Source organism: Quercus suber, unplaced genomic scaffold, assembly GCF_002906115.3.
Source record: "Quercus suber isolate HL8 unplaced genomic scaffold, Cork oak 2.0 scaffold_385, whole genome shotgun sequence".
Classification (NCBI taxonomy): domain Eukaryota; kingdom Viridiplantae; phylum Streptophyta; class Magnoliopsida; order Fagales; family Fagaceae; genus Quercus; species Quercus suber.
In genome coordinates, this window is record NW_027069837.1 from 207,056 (window position 1) to 228,057 (window position 21,002).

The 21,002-nt window shown below is 36.1% G+C and overlaps 1 protein-coding gene across 1 annotated transcript in view; it reads left to right on the forward strand.

The window, feature by feature from the left end:
* The first annotated feature begins 316 nt into the window (after nt 1–316).
* Nucleotides 317–21,002, forward strand: part of LOC111988065 (phosphatidylinositol-3-phosphatase SAC1) — a 35,646-nt gene continuing 14,960 nt past the window's right edge. Inside the window, 10 exon segments of the mRNA XM_024019823.2 lie at nt 317–784; nt 787–876; nt 973–1,089; nt 1,092–1,137; nt 1,422–1,644; nt 6,004–6,080; nt 13,635–13,822; nt 13,964–14,061; nt 15,245–15,378; nt 15,465–15,596. Coding sequence (XP_023875591.2) covers nt 493–784; nt 787–876; nt 973–1,089; nt 1,092–1,137; nt 1,422–1,644; nt 6,004–6,080; nt 13,635–13,822; nt 13,964–14,061; nt 15,245–15,378; nt 15,465–15,596 — 1,397 coding nt within the window. The 5' untranslated portion in view covers nt 317–492.

A 21,002-nucleotide genomic window follows, 5' to 3' on the forward strand; every position in this document is an offset into this window, starting at 1 on the left:
TCCCTAAAACCATCAAAATTACCAAAATACTTTTGAAACCTCCAAAATTATTAAAATATCTCTATCAAACCTAAGAAATTGTAAAAATACTCCGAACCTACAAAATGAAGTTTAAGACTTTTACCTATTAAAATTTATTTCTAATTATGTTAATTTCTAAACAAATCTTATATATTTAAAATCTGATTAAGTTAAAGCCCAATCAAACCCAAAAATTTAAATTTAAATTTAAAAACTTTTGAAACTGTATTAAATTTGCATTTTAGCTTAAACGAATAAAAATAAAATAAAAAAGAGAAGAAAAAGAAAACGACGAGAATAGAAAGAAAACCTTTCGGACAGAAACTCGATAGAAAAAGTTACCCAAACAGGGGGTTGTTCAGTTCCTTGTATGAGCAGCAGAAAGAAAGAGAAAGTTCAATCCCATCACATGTCCAGTCCTGCAGCCCTTCAGGCCATTGTAATTCCTAATTCACCGAAAATTGCATTTGCATGGCAGCGAAATCCGAGAAATCGAATGTGCAGCAGCTGCAGGCATCGTCATCCTCATCCTCTTCCTCCTTCTCCGCCAAAGTGCATCCTTCTGAACTGGATCCCAACAACAACAACCACAACAACAACAACTCCTCCTCCTACTCTCTGGAGAAATTCAAACTCTACGAAACCCGACAGAGATTTTATCTCATCGGAAGCGATCGGAACAAGAGGGTGTTCCGCGTCTTGAAGATCGACCGTAGTGAGCCCTCTGATCTCAACATAAGTGAAGACCCAGTGCTCTATTCCCCAAAGAAATCAAAAACTTGCTCCAGCGTATCGATGAAGGCAATCGTGCCACCGGCGGCCTCGCCTTCGTCGCTAAGGTCTACGGTATTGCCGGTAATTTTATTTAATTTACCTACTTTTTTTTTTTTTTAATTTTTTAAATTTTACTATGTGTGCGATGAGGCGACTATTTTTAATATTTGATGACAGGTTGCATTAAATTTCTGGAGTCTTATTATCTGATTCTCGTCACTAAGCGTCGCCAAATTGGGAGTATTTGTGGTCACGCCATTTATAGCATTGATGATAGCCAGTTAATCACAATTCCTCAGTCTCGGTTCAAACTGATTTGGCACATTCTAAAACTGAGCTAAGGTAAACTCTTTTTTTTTTTCCTTCTGATTGAAATTGGTTTTTGTTACTAAGTCCACTAGCATAGTTTGCAAATGAAATTGAGGTGTTTGTATTTGGGTAATTCAAACCTACTGAATTGGCTTTGGCTATGTTGTTGTTAATCAATGGACAACAGTGACTATCCTTTTTTTTTTTTTGAAAGAGTCTCATTTCATACTGTGAATAACTACTTTTTGCTAATGGGTTTTTTTTTTTAAAGGATTTTAGTAATACTTACTTTTTACTGTTTCATCATTTAAATGCAGGTACAAGAAGCTTTTATCCAGTGTTGAACTGACCAAAGATTTTTTCTATAGCTACACCTATCCCATCATGCAAAGTTTGCAAAAAAATGTGCATTTTATGGGTGAGCAAGGGATGCCATATGACAACATATTTGTGTGGAATGCTCATCTAACAGAAGCAATTAGATCAAGATGCAATAACACTATCTGGACGATAGCTTTAGTTCATGGGGATTTTAAGCAGGTATGTGATGATCGTTTTGTTATTTTAATGGTTTTGTATCTCATCTCATGTGAATGTGATATTTGTATGCCATCCTTGTTGTTTACACATAAGGCCCAATATTTTCATTTGGATCTAGTTTAGACATATGTCTTGCATTTGCTTCTTTCTAGCTAAATATATGTTCTCTAGCCCTTTCAACTGGTTATGTCTAAATCTAGAAATTGTATTCAAAGTCACATTCAACCACTTCAACTTGTCACTAGTTTGTCTAATAATGATACTTTTGCATCTAGAAACCCATTATCTCTTTTAAACTTTGAAATAATTCATATATATATATATATATATATATAAGATCCAAGAAAAAGTATTAGCTAATCGGTTGAAATTGATCCTAGATAAGGTGGTGTCAGAACCCCAAAATGCATGTGTTAGACAGAGACAGATTTTGGATTTAGTGTTGATTGCTAATGAGTGTATCGATAGTCGCCTAAGATCCGGCATTCTTGGGGTATTGTACAAGTTATATATATATATATATATTATGTTTTTCCTTTTATAAGTAAGAAAGCTTTTATTAAAAGTTCAAAAAGTAGAGCATGTACACAGGACTTGTACATAGAGTACAACAGTCTAAAAACCAAACGAATAAGTATCAAGAATCTCAAAGATATTATCAAAGGAAAATTGAGAGGAAGCATTCATCCACTCAAATAAAGATTTGAGATGAAGAAGCTTAAGATCATGCATTGATTTCACCCGTCCCTCTAAAGTCCATGCATCTCCCACCATAGGCACCACATGAGACATTGGGGAATCACGCTCAAAATCGTGTGACTTCTAGTTCCACCTAGCCTTTGGTTCCAACTATTAAGGAGATCCTCCACCCTTTCTGGTATGACCCACACAACTCTGAACAATGCGAAAATATACTCCATAGCTAATAAGCAACAGGGCAATGAAGAAGCAAAATGGTTTATAGTTTCTCATGCTAATTTGCACATGCAACACCAATCAATGACAAGGATCCTTCATTTCCTTAAGTCATCAACAGTTATAATTTTTCCCATATCCTTTGTCCAACAGAAAAAAGCCTAGACTTTTGGTCTCCACAAGCTTTTCCAAGGAAAAGATAACCGAGCGGAAGAGTGAAGCAATCTATAATAAGATTTTACTTCAAACATACTCCTAGGAGAGGGATTCCAACAAATTTCATCCATGCCACTCTGATTGATCACACTTGAATTAATGAGATCCATGAAGTTTGCCACTGATTCTAGCTCCCAATTATTTATTGTACTTGTGAAATTGATATCCCAATGGTGTGTCTTCCCTTTGAAAATGAAGTGGTCTGCCTCCACCAAAGCTTCCACACCCCTTGCTATTTTACTCAGGAACCTCTCTCGTAGCGGTTGCCCTCAACACTAGGAATCATGCCAAAACTTTATTTGAGTTCCATCCCCCAACTTGTAGCTAATGAAATGAACAGACTGATCCCATCCTGCCCTTATGGTCTTAAGACTAACCCCATACATTCCTCTAACCCGGTGAGGACACCAATCACCTCACACATTACCATATCAAGTTAGATATGGAGAAAGCATACAATCACGTGCGTTGGAATTTCTTGTTATACATACTTTGGCGATGTAGATTTGGCCTTAGATGGAGGAAGTGGATTTTTTTTGTGTATTTCCACTGTTTGTTTTCCTATACTTGTGAATGGCAGTTCGTTTTTTGGTACTTTTGAATGGCAGCCCGAGTGTCTTTTTTCAAAGCTCACAGGGTGTTGAGATAGGGAGACCGGAGACCCTCTATCCCCTCAGTTGTTCATAATTTTTATGGAGGTACTTAGTAGATTGTTGTTTTCTAGACTTGTTGTTTTCAGTTAAAGTTTGGAGGATGCAAAAGACATGATGGTATGTTTCCTTTCTAAAAATATGGAGTTCACAATGTTAAGGAAAGGAGAAGTGAATTTATTATTTCCTTGATGTAGTATCTGACAGGTGACAGTACCACTTGGAGTTGCATTCTCCACCTGGGCTGCAAATTTGGGTAAAATTTTGATGTTTTGCAATTTAAGGCGGTGGAACAAGGTAATACTAGATTAGTGTTGTATGTGCTAAAACAGTGTTGAGACTGTCAATCTTCTTCACTATTTATGGTGCGTCAGTGAGGGGAGTGGTGAGGATAAGATGTGTTGGAAACCATTAACCAGATAAAAAAGAGTTTTAAGGTTAGTATATTGGTGTTGTATGTGCTAAAACAGTGTTGAACTTGTCAATTTTCTTCACTATTTATGATGCATCAATGAGGGGGAGTGGGGAGGATCATAAGATGCGCTGGGAACAAATAACCAGATAGGAAAAAGGGTTTTAAGGTTAGTGGCTTCTACTGAGTCTTGCTGCGTGCTATTTGGTTTCTATCGGGTATTGTTGCATACTATTACTAGCGATCAGTCTAGAGTTGCTTTCTTTGTTTGGACTGCAGCCTTAAGGAAAATTTTGACAAGTGACAATTTAAAGAGGTGGAATGTATGGACTCTGGATTGGTGTTATGTGCGAATGTAATGGGGAGTTATTAGACCACCTATTAATACACTGTCCTATTGCTACGGTTTTGTGGCTTTTGGTGTTGGGTTTGTTGGGTGATGTGAAAGTCTGTTGCTGAGTTACTAGCTTGCTGGCAAGGACAATTTGGGCATCATAGGAATGGTTATATATGGATGGCTGCCCCACACTACTTGATGTGGTGCCTTTGGAGGGAGAGGAACAACCAGAGCGTTGAAGATATAGAGAGAAGTCTGCCTGATCTAAAATTATTACATAGTCAATCCCTATGTTTGGTTAGTTTATTTTTTTTGACAAGTAAGAAAAAGTTATGTGAAATGAAAGTACTACTTCATACGAAAAGAATGAAGTAGCCTAAAAAATATGTACAGGAAAACAACAAAAAAAGAGATTATATACAAAAATAAAGAATCTAGAACAATGGAATGGAATCACTAGAAGTGATTCCCCAAGCACAAAACCAGTCAAACAAAGTCCCAGCAAGCAATTCTTTGAGCTGTGCCTCCGAATGTCCCAAATCATCAAAAGTATGATTATTACGATTATTTGGTTAGTGACTTGATAAATTTATGTAATTTGCATGATTAATTGTATGGTCCCTAGTCGTATACTCCCTGTATACTTGGGTGACTCTATTTTTTGAAATCAATAAAACTTTATTACTTATCCAAAAATCTTCTTCACTGTTCTATAGCAAGATAATTGTGGTCATCTGTTCTCTCTTTGGGGTAGCATGGGTCATGCCTTGCTAGGTGCTAGAGTTGTTAGCTTGCTGGAGATGCTGTTTAGGTAGACTTAGAATAGTTATGATTTGGAGTGTTAAACCTCTTTTTCTTTTTTCTTTTTTTTCTTTTTTTTTTTGTATGTGGTGTATTTGGCAAAAGCAAAATCTTTGTATATTTGAGGGTTGTGAAACTGCAATTGTAGAGATAAAGCATATGTTTATTAGGTTATTTGGATGGAGTTAAATAAATTCACTGTATTTTTTATTTTATAGGGGCTCTCATGGGTGTAGAGCTGGTATACTCCATTGGTCCCAGTGTACTCTTTGTAAAATCTTGTTTAAAAAAAATGACTTTACTAATATAAAAATACGTATTTGGATGGATTGAGGTAATGCATTATTTTTCTTTCTCCAATTTGTTGGAGTTTTTAGAGTTAGTACACTTTAGATGTTAATAATTTTTGTTTTACTCTTTTATACTTCCCGTATATTTAAGTGGTGCACCATTTTTGCACTCTAATTGTGTTTTATTACTTATCAAAACATACAAAACTAAAGGAATTTTTTTATATAAATACAAATCCAACAATGTTAAATATAAAATTCCCTTTGGCTCCAAAAACTTAAAATCAAGATTGCCATGTTGAATCTACTGCTGAATTACAAATTGCAAGGCTTCACAGCAATGAAAATTTATTTAAAACTTTGATGCTGCGTGACTGAGATCAATTGAGGGAGTAATGGTGCAATTATTTAGTGATGGCCAAATCTATGTATAGGTGGCAATACTAGAAAATAATTTAGTATTGTTAGTATGTGACACAATGTTTCAATCTTGTACATAGCATGTAGTATGCAACATTGTTTGTTGATTATTATGATTTAATTATCATTTCTATATTGTGGTCTTTATTCTTTTTACTAATTATGGGTGACTAGGTATGCTATATCCTTCCATTGTAAATGCCTCTTGAAATTTTATTTCATGGAAGCAGAATATTCAAAGGTGATTGTGTCTATTCACCACAATATGTCCCCCCACCCCCCCCATTCAATCAATTTTATTAAACGTGATGGTGGCAGACGAGGCTATCAATTTTTGGGAGGGACTTCAGTGTTTCTCTGGTTTCAAGACGCTCTCGGCATTTTGCAGGGACACGGTATGGTTGAATATCTTAAATTTTCTTTGGTTCATCTTATTCTTTTACTTAACAAGCAAATGAAATTGTATTTAAAAAATTTAGTTAGAAAAAAAAATGATTACTAAGATTAGTTTTTTAACTTCTAGGTCCTGGACTTATGAAATTTTTTTGCCTTTTCCATATAGTATGGTTTGATTTGTCCATCCACAATTGGTTTTTAATTTTCTTGTTGTATTGACCATTTCTGGATAGATATGACTTTTGCACCCATGCAGTTATCATTTTCAATTTGGGAGTATCTAATCAAGTTGAGATAAAAGAATTTTTTTTTTTTTAATTACTGTGGTTGAGTTAAAGGTTGGAAAAACTGTGTTGATGTTGAGTTAAATTAAAATTGACCCTGTAAATAAGAAATCAAATGCTGAAAAATAGAATATAATAAAAAAATATGGATTATTATTAGCCTCTGGAAAAACATCTGAAGCAACTTAAGATAGTGGACATGCCAGTCATGTGCATGCCATATCATCTATTCATTGGTCAAGTTGGCAGAAAACATGCTACATCATTAAATTCTGCAATAACAGTAGCACCTATGAACATACTTTAAAAAATCGAAGGGTTCTAATTGCACATGTTGAAACTTGGAGGACCCAATTTAAATTTGTAAGGACCAACAAGTGTTCTAGACTAAATAAAATGCAGTTGAATGGCTTAAAATTTGTTCCTCCGATGTGATTTCTTTATGTTAGGTTGGTTAGTTTTGATGACTCTTGGAGCATCAATGGTATAGGCAACTAATACTGTTGAAAGTTAAGGGGGTGAACTGCAAAATAGAGTTAATGCAGGCAGTTTTGTGGATGTTGGAGCACCTACTTACTTTGATAGGTCTCACTTGGCATTACTTTTTTGGGTGTTTTCTTAAATATTTGTTTCCTTTTTATAGTGCGTGTGTGCGTGTGTGAGTATATGCATGTGGGTGCGTGTGTAATCCACAATATATGATCTTTACCCCCCCCATAGATGTTTATCTCTTGTGGTTTGTTCAGGGAAGGACTGAAGGAGGAGGAGCAACAAACCAGGTTAGACTTTCTCTCTCTACCTTGCTCTCTGTCTTCACATTGGATTCCTTCTTTCAAAGTTTGGCAAAACTGTAACTGGAGATTTTTTCTCTCCCTTTACATAAGTTTTTCACAGAGAACCTTTCTTTTCACCTTTTATCCCCTCATTTCTGGATGTGTTGGTTTGTTTCTTATGTTTTTGCAAATGGATCTTTAATTCATTTTTTTTCCTTTTCCTATTTTAATTCTCTCTCTCTCTCTCTCTCTCTCTCTTATATTTACCCTGATATGATCTTCTGTTTCCCTTTTCAAAACTCTTGGTTTTTGGAGCTTCTATTTTTTTAACAATCTCATTGATCCTGTCCTGTGTATCTAATTTTTAGGTTTTTCTTGAAAAAATCTGGATTTCTCTCTCTCTCTCTCTCTCTAGCTATCTTTAGATGTAGAATAAGTAGTTTAAGTTCTCTGGCTTCTCAACTCTTCTGTTTAGCAGCATCCTTTTGTATAATTTTTTCTTTTCAAGTTTTTGTGTTTGTTCTGGCACTTCTAAGGCAGTTGTTATTATTATTATTCTCTCAGTGTCTGCAGCTCTGCTTGTTCAAAGGTTTTTTTTTTTTTGCTTTATTTGCATCCGTGAAAAGTGGTAGGAGTGTATTGTATTTTCATGGGGTCTTGAAGGGCATGCCACCAGGAGGGTTAATGCTAAATCATTATAAGTTGTGGATAATTGATGTAGAATAGGTTTGGAAGCTTGCTCACAATTGATTATATGGTGGTCTCCATGCTTTTAAATCTTGTGGTTTTAGGCTTTAGATTGTAGAAGAGATTTTATAAATTTTGTGGAATAATTATTTGTTAGAGAAGTTAGGAAATAAAACCAACAGGCTAGTTTTTTTTTTTTTTTCCTCCCTACTCCTTTTCCCCTTATAAGGTGGAAAAAAAGAGGAGCTGTTTTCTTTCTTTCAGACTTAGAGATTGAGGAAGATGTTGCCATAGAAAATGGGCAATGTAACGATTTGGTGCTCATGGGGAGGGCAGATTGATAATCGGGCTGAAGAATGTGAGAATGCAGGAACATGGGACGAGTTATCTGTTGATTTGGAATCTGAGGGTGAGATGTTGGACTATTCTGGGGAGCTGGTATGTTGGTAAATAGCCACAGCAAACCCAGAAGTGGTGAAGAAGACTTCTGTGAAAGAAGATGAGGACAAGGCCAAAGGAGATAGTGTCTAGTTGTCACAATGGGTTACTAGGAAGATCAAAGCTCTTAAGAAAACTGTGGTACTTCTTTTGAGGGTCTTGAGGAGGAAGTTATAGGATTTTTCTTATCCTTAGAGGTGAGGAGAAAACAACAGATGCTAGAAGAAAGTGCTTAGAAAAAACTGGCGAAGGAGGGATTAGAGGGTAATCAGGAGCTGAAAAACTTGTTGAGTTCTTGGAATTTTGAGAACGGGTCTGCCAAGCCAAGAAGTGTCAATAAGAAACGGGCCTTAGTTGTTCATCAATGAATATCAAAATCATTTCTTGGAATGTTAGGGGGTTGAACAATAATGATAAAAGGCTTCAATCAGGAATATGATCAAGACGTACTTATCGAAAAAAAAGAAAAAGGAATATGATTAAGATGTGTAGGCTGATATAGTTTCTTGCAGGAAACAAAAATGGATTTAATAACAACAGGAGTGATATGATCTCTATGGGGCTGCCAGCATTTGGACCGGTTATTCTTAGGCTTTGTTGGTTCTTCGGGGGGGTGTTCTAGTGATGTGGGATAGAAGGGTTGTAGACAAGATAGAGGAAACTGTAGTTCGTTTCTCTGTTTCCTTTAAGTTCAAAAATGTGGTTGACAATTTTTGAGTGGGCATTTATTGGGGTATATGGCCCTAACTAAGATAGAGATAGAAGGCACCTTTGGGAGGAATTGTTTGGGATTAGAAGTTGGTGGAATGTGCCTTGGTGTGGGAGGTGACTTAACGCAGTGAGATTTCCATTAGAGCACCTCGGTGCTGAGTATTTTACCCCATGCATGAATTTTTAGATTTCATTGCAGATAATGGTTTGTTGGATCTACCTGTGGAAGGGGGTGCTTTCACATGGTCTAACTCTTGATTGGATGTTTAGATTTCTCTTGTCGACTGATTGGGAGAAGAATTTTCCCAACGCATATCAGCATCCATTGATGAGGCTGCTCTCTGATCATTTCCCGATTATGCTTGAAGGAAGGAATTTTTAGAGAGGTGGTAGGCTGTTTAGATTTGAGAACATGCGGTTGAAGGCAAATTGTTTTGTGGAGGAGGTGAGCTCTTGGTGGGAATCCTATCATTTTCAAGTTTCTCCTTGTTATATAATAGCTAGCAAATTAAGAGCTTTGAAGAATGATCTAAAGAAATGGAATTGGGAAGAATTGGCAGTGTGGAGGAGAAGAAATACAATCTATGGAAGAGCCTTAATGAGTCGGATCCTGTTGAGGAAATTCATTCTCTATCTGATGAGGAGACATTGAAAAATACCAAGTTTTACTGGTCTCTCTCTTTTTTTTTTTTTTTTTTTTTTTTTTTCCAAGACATGTTCGCATATTTTACAAGTGGATATTATGGACTTATTTCAGAATTTCCTTGCCAAGCTGTTTTCGAGAAGAGTTTGAATGCAACTTTCCTTGCTCTCATTCCAAAAAAGTTGAAGCTATGGAAGTGAGATATTTTAGACCAATTAGCCTAGTGGGTGGAGTTTATAAAATCAATTCTATGGTGTTGGCCAATAGGCTAAGGAAGGTGTTGTTGGGAATCATTTTGGAGTCCCAAAATGCTAATGTGACAGACAAACAGATCTTGGATTTGGTGTTTATTGCAAACGAGTGCTTAGATAGTAGGCTGAAGACAGGAGTTCTAGCATGTTGTGTAAATTGGACGTGGAGAAAGCTTATGATCACGCGTGTTGGGATTTTCTTATGCATATGCTCAAAGGTGTGGATTTTCAAAAAGATGGAAGAAGTGGATTATGTTTTGTATTTCCAATATCCGCTTTTCCATATTGATTAATGGCAGCCCTACTGACTTCTTTGGGAGCACTAGAGGGCTCCGTCAAGTTGGCCCTCTATCCTTGATGTTATTTGGCATTTTGGTGGAGGCTCTGAGTCGCATGTTGGATACAACGGTCAATGATGGGCATTTGTCAGGTTTTGCAATTGGAACCACCCTAACACGGCAATGATGGTGTCACATCTATTGTTTGCAGACAATACCTTAATTTTCTGTGATGCTAACTCTAGTTATATAGCAAATTTGCATGATATCCTCTCATACTTTGAAGTAGTGTCAAGGTTGAAGATCAATTTGGGAAAATCGGAGTTGGTACTAGTGGGGAAGTGAACAACTGGGAGAATTAGTGGCTTTGTTGGGTTGTAGGCAGTCATTGCTCCAATGATACTTGGGACTTCCTTGGGTGCTAAATTCAAGGAGAAGATGATTTGGAATCCAATTATTGAGAAGTTGGAGCAGAAGTTAGCGGGATGGAAGTGATTATATTTATCTAAGGTAACTTTGATTAAGAGTACTCTCTTTAGTTTACCTTCCTGTTTTCTCTCTTTCCTATTTCGTGGAGGTGGCTAAATATACTCAAAAGTTACAGAGAGATTTTTTATGGAGTGGGATTGGTAAGGAATCCAAATTTCATTTGGTAAATTGGGCCAAATTTGTGAGCCGATCCAANTTCCTATTTCAGTGGAGGTGGCTAAATATACTCAAAAGTTACAGAGAGATTTTTTATGGAGTGGGATTGGTAAGGAATCCAAATTTCATTTGGTAAATTGGGCCCAAATTTGTGAGCCGATCCAGAATGGAGGGTTGGGTAGAAGGAATTTGAGAAGATTTAACTAAGCATTGCTAGAGAAGTGATTGTGGAGATATGGTACTAAGAGAGAGTTACTTTGGAGGAGGGATATAGAGGTGAAGTATGGGAGTGAATGGGGGTTTGGTGTACAACAGTTGTGGCTGGTCCTTATGGTGTTAGTCTTTGGAAATTCATAAGGTGGGAATGGTTGACCTTCTCCCTATATCTTCAATTTGATGTGGGAGATAGTTCTAGAGTGAAGTTTTGACATGATATGTGGTGTGGAGATTGCCCTCTTAAAGTGGCTTTCCCAAAGTTATTTAATATCTGTCTCAATATGGAATCCTTAGTAGCTGAGCTTATGCAACTCTCTAATGGGGTGACCCTTTGGGATGTTCATTTCTCAAGATTGGTTCAAGATTGGGAGCTTGAGTCTTCGGTTAAGTTTATGGAACCTAATCTATTCCAAGTCGGTGAGGGATGAGGGGTCGGATAAACTTTGTTGGAGACTTGCCAAGCGTAGAGGTTTTGAGGTACGAGGATACTACCAGTCTTTATCCTCGTCCAATGGTATTGCATTTCTGTGGAAATTGGTGTGGTGCTTGTATATTCCTCGTAGGGGCCTTCTTTTCTTGGACTGCTGCCTTAGGGAAGATTTTGTCTACATATAATCTTTGAAGGAGAGGTGGTATTGTTTTGGATTGGTGCTGTGTGTGTAAAAGAAGTGTGGAATTGATGGATCATTTTCTTCTTCATTATCCCATTGCTTATGAGCTGTGGACTATGGTGTGTTGTTTGTTTTTGCAGCTTGGCAAGGTAGTTTCGGCAAGCACAAAAACATTGCATTTCGGAGGGTTGTGCTACACTGTATCATGTAGTGTCTTTGGCGGGAATGGAATGCTAAAAGCTTTAAGGGTTGCGAATGGTCTATTCTTGAAATTAAATCTTTTTTTTTTTTATTGTACTTTACAGGATTGGCAGATTTTGATTTTGGATCAGTGTTGTATGTGTAAAAGAAATGGGGAATTAGTTGACCACCTCCTTATCCATTGCTCTATTGCTTTTGATTTATGGTCTATGGTGTATACTCTGTTTGGCATTCATTGGGTTATGCTGAAAACAGTGGTGGAGCTGTTGGCTTGTTGGCAAAGAAAGTTTGGGAGGCATCGGAATTCTGCTAGTTGGATGGCTGTGCCCCATTGTTTGATGTGGTGCTTTTGGAGGGAGAGGAATAACCGGCATTTTGAGGATTTAGAGAGATCAGTTTTAAATCTTAAACTCTTCTTCCTTAAGACTCTTCTGGACTGGGTTACAGTGTTAGGCTTTTGTTCTTTTTCTTCAGTCCATGATTTCATGAACTTTTGTACTTTTTGCACTTGATTTGTTTTTGTCCTTGATGTGTACTTCCTGTATACTCAGGTGACACCCTCTTCTTTTTAATATATTTTTATTACTTATCAAAAAAAAAAAAAAGGATTGGAGTGTTGACTTTCAGTCTGTTCCCCGTTTCTCTTTCTTTGATATGTTTCACCTTTTTTTTTTTTTTTTTTTTTGAGAGGCTGATACTTTTCATTACTTATAAAAAAAAATTATTTTTAAATAAAAACTGCTGGCAGGAAAATTTTGGCAGCAGCTATTTCGGGTAAGATAGGAAATTTGGTTGGTTGTTTGCTAGGGGAAACTTTGGTTTTGAAGGGTCTTAGAGGATATAAGACGGGGCCATGGTTTTGGGTTGTGAAGAGGAAAGGAAAGAGATGTTCAAGGGGGCTTCTCTTTGGCTGTGAACAGTATCTAGTGACTGGTGATAATGCGCCAGAAAGAGGAGAGAATACAATATTGCCTACATGCTCAAAATCGAATTCTTTGAGTACTTTGAAATTTACTTATAGAGAATATTTTTCTCTACAATACCAGGACGAGGACTCAATGGAAGTTACCTAATGGACACTTGATGGCTTAATAATCATGTAAAACAATCCTAAGTGCAGAATAAGCATAATTAATTAAATACCCTAAAAGTTTTGTCACAAGAATTTGGAAATTTTGTCTCTCACTGAAGTGCAAAACAGTAAAATATAATTACCTTTGACTAAAGTTATTGAACCAAATTAAAATTAAAACTGTTTTAACGGTTGACTGCTTGTGACAAAACCTTTAAAGCTATATAAGACTCATCTTCCATAAACTTGATAAGAAGTCAACTAATAAGCATAATGGTTTGATGTTGCACAGGGTGCCATAAACATGAATTTGTCTAAATTATAAAGTAGTACATGTAATAGCAATAAACCCATAACTTATTAAGGAACAAAAAGCTGAATCCATTTGTTTGTTTGTATTCTTTTTTATTTACAAATTACAGACTAAAGTGTCATTGAACAAGGAGTCGGTAGTTGATTTGTGATACAACTGAAAAGGACATATAGATTAGATAGAATGTCCTGAGAACTAGGGAGGGATGAAGAGATATAACTCTCTTAACACAATGCCATTAGTTTTATTTATTGCAGTTGTTAAGAAAAAGAAACAATTTCCTTTTCTGCTGAGTTTCTTTATATAAATCACTAATATTTATTTTAGGAACTATGTATTCAGTTCCATAATACATAGAACTTGTTTCTGTCTGTATATATTTAGGAAACTGTTGTATTAAATCCTTGCCAATGGTTTTCATAAATTGCAGTTACTTGAAAAGGGGAGTTAATGATCGTGGAAGGGTTGCAAATGATGTTGAAACAGAACAGATTGTCCTTGATGAGGAAGTTGGGTCGCACAAGGGAAGAATGAGTTCTGTTGTTCAGATGCGTGGTTCAATTCCCCTTTTCTGGTCGCAAGAAGCTTCCAGATTTAGTCCTAAACCTGATATAATCTGTATGTAGCTTTTGTTGTTGATTCTTATGGGCACTATTTTATTGTTAGCTTTGCAATTTTTTTTATTTTTTATTTTCATAAGTAATAGAAGTTTTATTAAAGATGAAATAAATGAAGTGCATGTTTCCTTTTTGACTTCAGTACAGAGATATGATCCCACATATGAGGCAACCAGATTGCATTTTGAAGACCTGGCTGGGAGATATGGCAATCCAATTATTGTTCTTAATTTAATAAAGGTTATCTTTAAATGCATTTTTAATGTCTTCCAATTAAATAGTCTTTTTTTCAAATACAAGATATTGGATTCTTCACGTGCATGGGGCTTTGTTGGTGGTATTGATTCTATTGAGTTATTCTCATATTGGCCACACAAAAAAACTGGAGAAATAAAAAGGTTTCAAATTGGGGTCTTTATTCTTTTTCTGATGTTAGATCTAATACCTAGTGCAATCTGCTACTTTTTCACCCTGTAAAATTTCTTGTATCAATTTGTTTATAGCAAATTCAAGGATTGGCAAACTCCCCATCACTTTCTTTCCAACCTGCTGTGGTTGCGAATTTGCATCAAGGTACAGCTAATGTATAATGACTGTTGATGGATTTTGATAAATTTCCATTTGTCCCAAAAGCTTAAGCTATTAGGAAATGGTGAATTTAATCATTTAGCCATTATTCTAACACTCCCCTCTCATGTGTGGGTTTAGATTGGCTTAATATTAAGGGAGGCCCAATATGTGGGATTTTTAAATTTTTAAATGAGAGGTAGAGTGGAGGTAGATTTTGAACTTAGGGCCACCTACTCTTATACTGTGATAAATTACCACTTGTTTTAAAAGCTTAAGTTGTTAGGAAATAGCGTATTAAATGAGGTTTTTTGATGTAGACAATGTATATTTAGAGTGACTTTTTAATGAGTAAAACTAAGAACAATACATGTAATATAATGATTAAAGCATGTTACTCCTTTGAAGATTTTTGAGATTTTTGAATTTTGATGAGCCAAAGAGTTCTAGCTTAAATGAAATCTGCTTCCCTTTTGTAAGAACAAGATTGTGAAGTGAGGTTGTGGGTTCAAGTCTTCAAGATCTACCTATGTAACTTACAAATAATATATTAAAAAAAAGATTAAAATAAAATGAAAAGACGAAACCATTTTTGATGATATATGGATGCGTGTATTAAGCTCTCTCTCTCTCTAGTAGTGTCTATGCCTATGACAAATACCTGGTACGATGGAAAGCTCTCCTAATATATATATATATATATTGATAAGTGTATATTTGGATACTATGTTTACATTGCACATATATACAAGCATTGTTTCATATGCTTACAGCCTTTTATTTTCTCAATTGCCGACTATTTAGTGTTGAGTTTAATGTATGATATTCCTTGAACTAATTTAAATGTCAAATTAAGACCGTTGAAAAGAGGCCAAGGGAAATGATGCTAAGGCGCGAGTTTGCAAATGCGGTTGGGTATCTGAACCAGATTCTTTCAGAAGAAAATCATCTTAAATTTATTCACTGGGACTTTCACAAGTTTGCAAAGAGGTAAGTAGGTTGCTTCTTCTTCTCTGTCTAGTTTCTATTATTTTTGAATTGGAGCTAAGCATTCTGTATTTCTGCTGTTTCCAAAGCAAGTCTGCCAATGTTTTGGCTGTTTTGGGTGCTGTGGCAAGCGAGGCACTGGATTTGACTGGTTTTTACTATAGTGGTAAACCTACAACTTTTAAGAGGGCCAACAAAATTAGTCGGACAAACACAGGAAGGTATGTATTTCTTTCTAAACATATTGATCTATATCCATTTAAGCGCAGCAATGCTCTTTTTTGTTTAGCTTACAAAGTGGTATCTGATTGATTGTCAATGTTGAGATTTTATTATGTTATTTTGCTTTATCAAGAACGTTTGTACAAATGTCCAAGTCATTGGATGTAAGTTTTAACACAAAAAATTTGATTAAAGCTATATTACTAAGGGTGCTTCTCTTGTTTGCTGAAGAACAAAAAAGATAAACCCTTGGAATTAACATCAAATGGTGGAAAGAGGAAAAAATTCTAGAATTCAACACCCAAGGTTGCTTAGAATCATCACCAAGTGGTGGAAAAAGGGATAGATCTAGGAGTTAGTGTCTAAGGTTACTTGAAGTCAACACCAAGCACTAGAAGAAAAATTTCCAACCAAGTTGTCAATGATAGTGAATATTGAGGCCTTTAAATAGGGTACCCAAATTACATCAAAGAAGGAAAATGAAATAACTTCATAATTGATAAACTACCATTTGTTCCAAAAGTTAAAGTTGTTATGAAAGGTTGAATTTAATTATTTAATCATTATTCTAAATTATTCTAACACTATTCACTTGTGGGTCTAGACTCCCTTTTAATAAGTAGGACCCAATTTGTGAGATTTTTAATTTTTTAAATTATAGATTGGAGACAAGGTTCAATTTGAGGATCACCTATATTGATGCCATGATAAATTCGCTTGTCTCCCATTTAGAGAGAAAGTGGTAATCCCGTGAGATGGAGGCTGAGGAGGAGTGATGGATTCAATAATCACTCTTTCTATATTGCTCTAGGGGGCTCAAGTGGTTCTTTGCCCTTGGAAAGGCATTTGGGGGGTTAAGGTCCCGTAGAGTCTTATTTTTGGACATTAACATGGGGGAAGATACCCACGTTTGAGAACCTTATCAAGAGGGGTTATACAATACTAGGTTGGTGTTGCATGTGCCAATGTAGTAGGGAGACAGTGGATCATCTATTGATACACTGCATTGTTGCGTTTGATTTGTGGAGCTTTGTGTTTAGATCCTTTCGGTTTTACTGGAAAAGGTCATTGATCTAATTTCTGTTGGAGAAATTGAGTTGGAAAGCATTTTGTCGGATATTTTGAAAATTTTTCAATTATGTTTGATGTGGACTGGGTTCAAAACCTCTAGCTAGCAACTTGGAGCCATCCTCAAGGGATTCCTCCCGTAATAACCTGGTGTGGTGAGATGGGAGGGAATAGTCAGGTGTTTTAAGAGCATGGATACCTCGTTTCTAAAAAAAAAAAATAGTTTGATATGAACCGTATAAGGGAATGCAATTGATGCACTTTTGAAGATGCGGTAAGTATGAGGATTCAGCTGCTAGCAACGTTCACTAGCTAGCTCCTTATATGAGTGGTCTCACTCTGGGGGTTTTACAACTAGCTATTCTATTGCATCGTTTATAATGTTGTTGCCATTTTGTGTGTAATTTTTTTTTACTGTAATTCTGTAGGCTACTTTGTGTCCTTTGTATATGAAGTAGTCTCTTTAATAAAATTATTATTATAAAAAAAAAATTCAAGGAAGGTCACGCAATAATTTTTAACCAATTACATTAAAAAAATAAAAGCAAATAAAATTAAATCCTAAAAAGTCTCATTATCTTTCATCATCAATTAGCTTACTTATGACCAACTAGGTCAAAAAAAAAATTCAAGGAAGGTCACACAATAATTTTTAACCAATTACATTAAAAAAATAAAAGCAAATAAAATTAAATCCTAAAAAGTCTCATTATCTTTCATCATCAATTAGCTTACTTATGACCAACTAGGTCAAATGGAATCATTCAACATAAATTGTAAATTGAGTCCAACGGGCATATTTGGTGTTTGCAACCACTCTCCCAGGGTGGGAGATGCTCAGTTGGCACAAAGAGAAAATTCATTGCAATTACTGCACACCTATTTATGTTAGGATTAGGAGAAGCCGGCAAAAACTGCGAAACCTTATCTTTGGAGGGACTTATGGTTGACTTGTCACTCAGAATAGTCCCATTGGCAGTCTCGTCCCTATGAAAATATCAGTCGATTCTTTTTTATCCAATTGCTTCCAAACTTCTATGGCTGCTCCTCCTGATTGCCATGCACATGGAAAAAATAAATGCATGTAACCACCAATAGCCAAATGAATGAATAATAATCCTTCTGTTAAGACGTTTTGTCTGGTCTTTCTTTGGAGGTAGAGGCTCCCTCAAAATAGTACCATTCTTGGAGATGGTGACTCTCTCAAGGTAGTCACAACTCACTGAATCCATCACCATTTGCATGTATTCCATCAACTAGATCCCTCACCAGCCAAAACGCTAATCCATTTCCACTTCAAGAACCTTCATCAAACACCTAATCATCCCATTCTCAAGCCACGCCCAAACCCTTGGGGCAAACCCTAAATCTAAGACTCTGAATCTCTAGCATCCACTTGAATCCTCTCAAGGAGCCCGAAACCCAAGTGTGTTCCTAAAAATTTAACTAAAATCACATTAAATTTGACAACCATCCCAGTTGTCCATCAAACACATCCTATTCCAAGAAGTCAAGATCCACTCCACTGAAAGACTGAAACATGGTGGCAGAGAAGATGGCCTTGAAAAAGGTAGTGAGGTGAGCTGAAGGCATCATGCAGGTCCTATTGAAAGAACTTGTAGTTCCACTGGTGTGAAGCTATTTATGAAAATTATGGGGAACAAAAAAATCAGGAAGCTTGTACCAACCCAAAATGAAAATTTCGCCCAAAACTTGAAAAATTTGCTGCAAATTTTGATGATTTGGCTGAAACAATTTGAAAAATTGCTTGGTATGTGAACCAGTATGTTTCAAGGGATAAGTGTTGGAAGTTGGGGCTAGCAAAAGTGCATTCATCTAGGTTGCACGGACATGCCATTTTTGGCGTCGTGTTGGGGTCGGACACCGGAATGGGTATGACTCGCCGTATTCTGGTGTCTGGCGAGTGTCCTTTTTTTTTAATTTATTATTATTATTATTATTTTTTTCGTTTCTTCGACACGCGCCGACTCGGCTCCGACGCGGCTCTGACATGCCAGCAGTGAAGAAAAAAAAAAAAAAAAAATCAAAGATTTAGAGTCTGAGAAGTCATTTTGAGAAAATTTCAGCCTATTCCGGTGTGTTTCGGGCGATTCGATTGATTTCAGTAAATTCTGACCGAAATCAAAGATTCGACCGGCACGCATTTTGGGCTTATTTCCTCTTATAAAAAAGAAAAAAGAAAAATCACTACCACTGGATATTCTATAGAGGAGATGAAAAAGAAAGGAAAAAAAACAAAGAAAAAAAAAGAACGGGATGAAGGGATGAAGCAGAGCCGGTGTGAGATAGAAAATACAAAAGAAGAAGAAAAGGAAAAAGAGGAGAAAAGATACTGAAGAGAGCACTTGAGCCACTGAAGATTGAAGAGACGTGGGAACTTTGGAAATGAGAAGAAGAAGAAGAAAAAGTGGTCAGGTGAGATGAGAAGTAAATAGTGTAGGACATGTGAGTGATGAGAAGTAAATAGTGTAGGACATGTGAGTGGGTTGGGAAATGGGAAAAGTTAGTGGAAGGAAACTTCTTGGAAGTTCCTTCTAATTGCCCAACTTGTTTCTTTTATTTACAAAAAGACCATTACTAATTATATTTTAATAACAATTATAATAATCTACTTACTTTATTTTATAGGGAAAATCATCTGCTTACTTTATTTGAGATTTTTTTATATAAAAAAGTGTGTGTATATATATATATATACACACAAGGTAATATATATTTATTAAATATTGTGTATTATTGTACTACTTTGGATGTTAGTTTACTTATTTGTTGTTCTTACATAATTTAAATTCTAGACATAAACATATTTTATGTCTAAAAATATTTAAAAATATGCCTAAATATAAAATATAATTAATTATTTAACTGCTGTGTCGTGTCCTTATTTTTCAAAAATTGCCGTATTCCCGTGTCCGTGCAACATAGGCATTCATATGAACAATTATATGAAATATTTGGGGATGCTGTTGGGAACTTCTTTTAAGACTGCTTCGAAATGGAATCCTATTTTAGAGAAGATGGAGAAGAAACTATCAGGGTGGAAGCGTCTCTATATATCTAAGGATGGTAGGCTCACGTTACTAAAGAGTACTCTCTCAAGTATTCCAACATACTTTTTATCTCTTTTTACTATTCTTAAAGCTATGGCTGCTAGATTGGAAAGTATTTAGAGGAATTTTCATTAGGGTTCTTCTGAGGGGAGTTTCAAATATCCTTTGATGGCTTGGAAAAAGGTGTGTTACCCATCGAATTGGGTGGTTTGGGGATAAGAAGTGTGGTGTCGTTTAATCAAGCTTTATTAGAGAAATGGCTGTGGAGGTATAGTCATGAGGTTACCCATCTTTGGTGGAGAGTTATCTCCACAAAATATGGTAAGGGTCAAGGGGGGTGGAGTACTAAAGTTCGTAGGAGGACTCATGGATGTGGCTTTTGGAGAAGCATTCATGAAGGGTGGGACAGCTTTTCTAAGCATCTGTTTTTTGTAGTGGGTGAAGGCATTCGTATCCGCTTCTGGCATGATAGGTGGGTTGGTGATAATACCCTAAAAGATTTCTATCCTGAGCTCTATGTTTGTTCAGCTGCCAAGGATGCTTATATCTTTAAGGTTTTGTGGATCTTGGAGGGGGTACCGTTAGAGTGTGGGATTTAAGGTTTTATAGAGGTTTTGAGGACTGGGAGCTAGCTGCATCTTATTCTCTACTTCAGTTTATCCATACTCGTATTGCTCGAGGTGATAGGAGAGATACTCTTTGTTTTCGGCTTAAAGGTGATGGTAAGTTTGACACCTGATCTTATTACCATGCAATTTGGGGTACACCGAATTCTTTGTTTCCTTGGAAGGGTGTTTGGAAACCAAAGGTTCCTAAGCGAGTGGCTTTCTTTTTGTAGACAGTTGCTCATGATTGGATTCTCACTTTGGATAATCTCATGCTTAGGGGTCGCCCTTTGGCAAATTGGTGTTGCATGTATTGTTCGGTTGGAACAAAATCATCGCTCCTTTGAGGACAATGAGAAGACGCTAGATGAGTTAAAGGTTTTATGCTAGCGTAGTCTTTTTGAGTGGTCTTGTTGCTGGGGTTTTGTTGTTGGGGTTTTACTGATTATTCTTCTCTCTTTGAGCTCATGCTTTCCCTTAGATTAGTTTCCTGATTACCCTCTTCTTTTGCTGTTTGTTTTATCTTTATCTTGTTGTTCATCATCATGAACAAATTGTACTCTTCCTTATTTACTCATTAATAATAGTTCTCTGATTATCTATAAAAAAAAGAAAGAAAAGAAACAAAGGTTAATGTGTCTTGGAAAACTTTATGCTTACA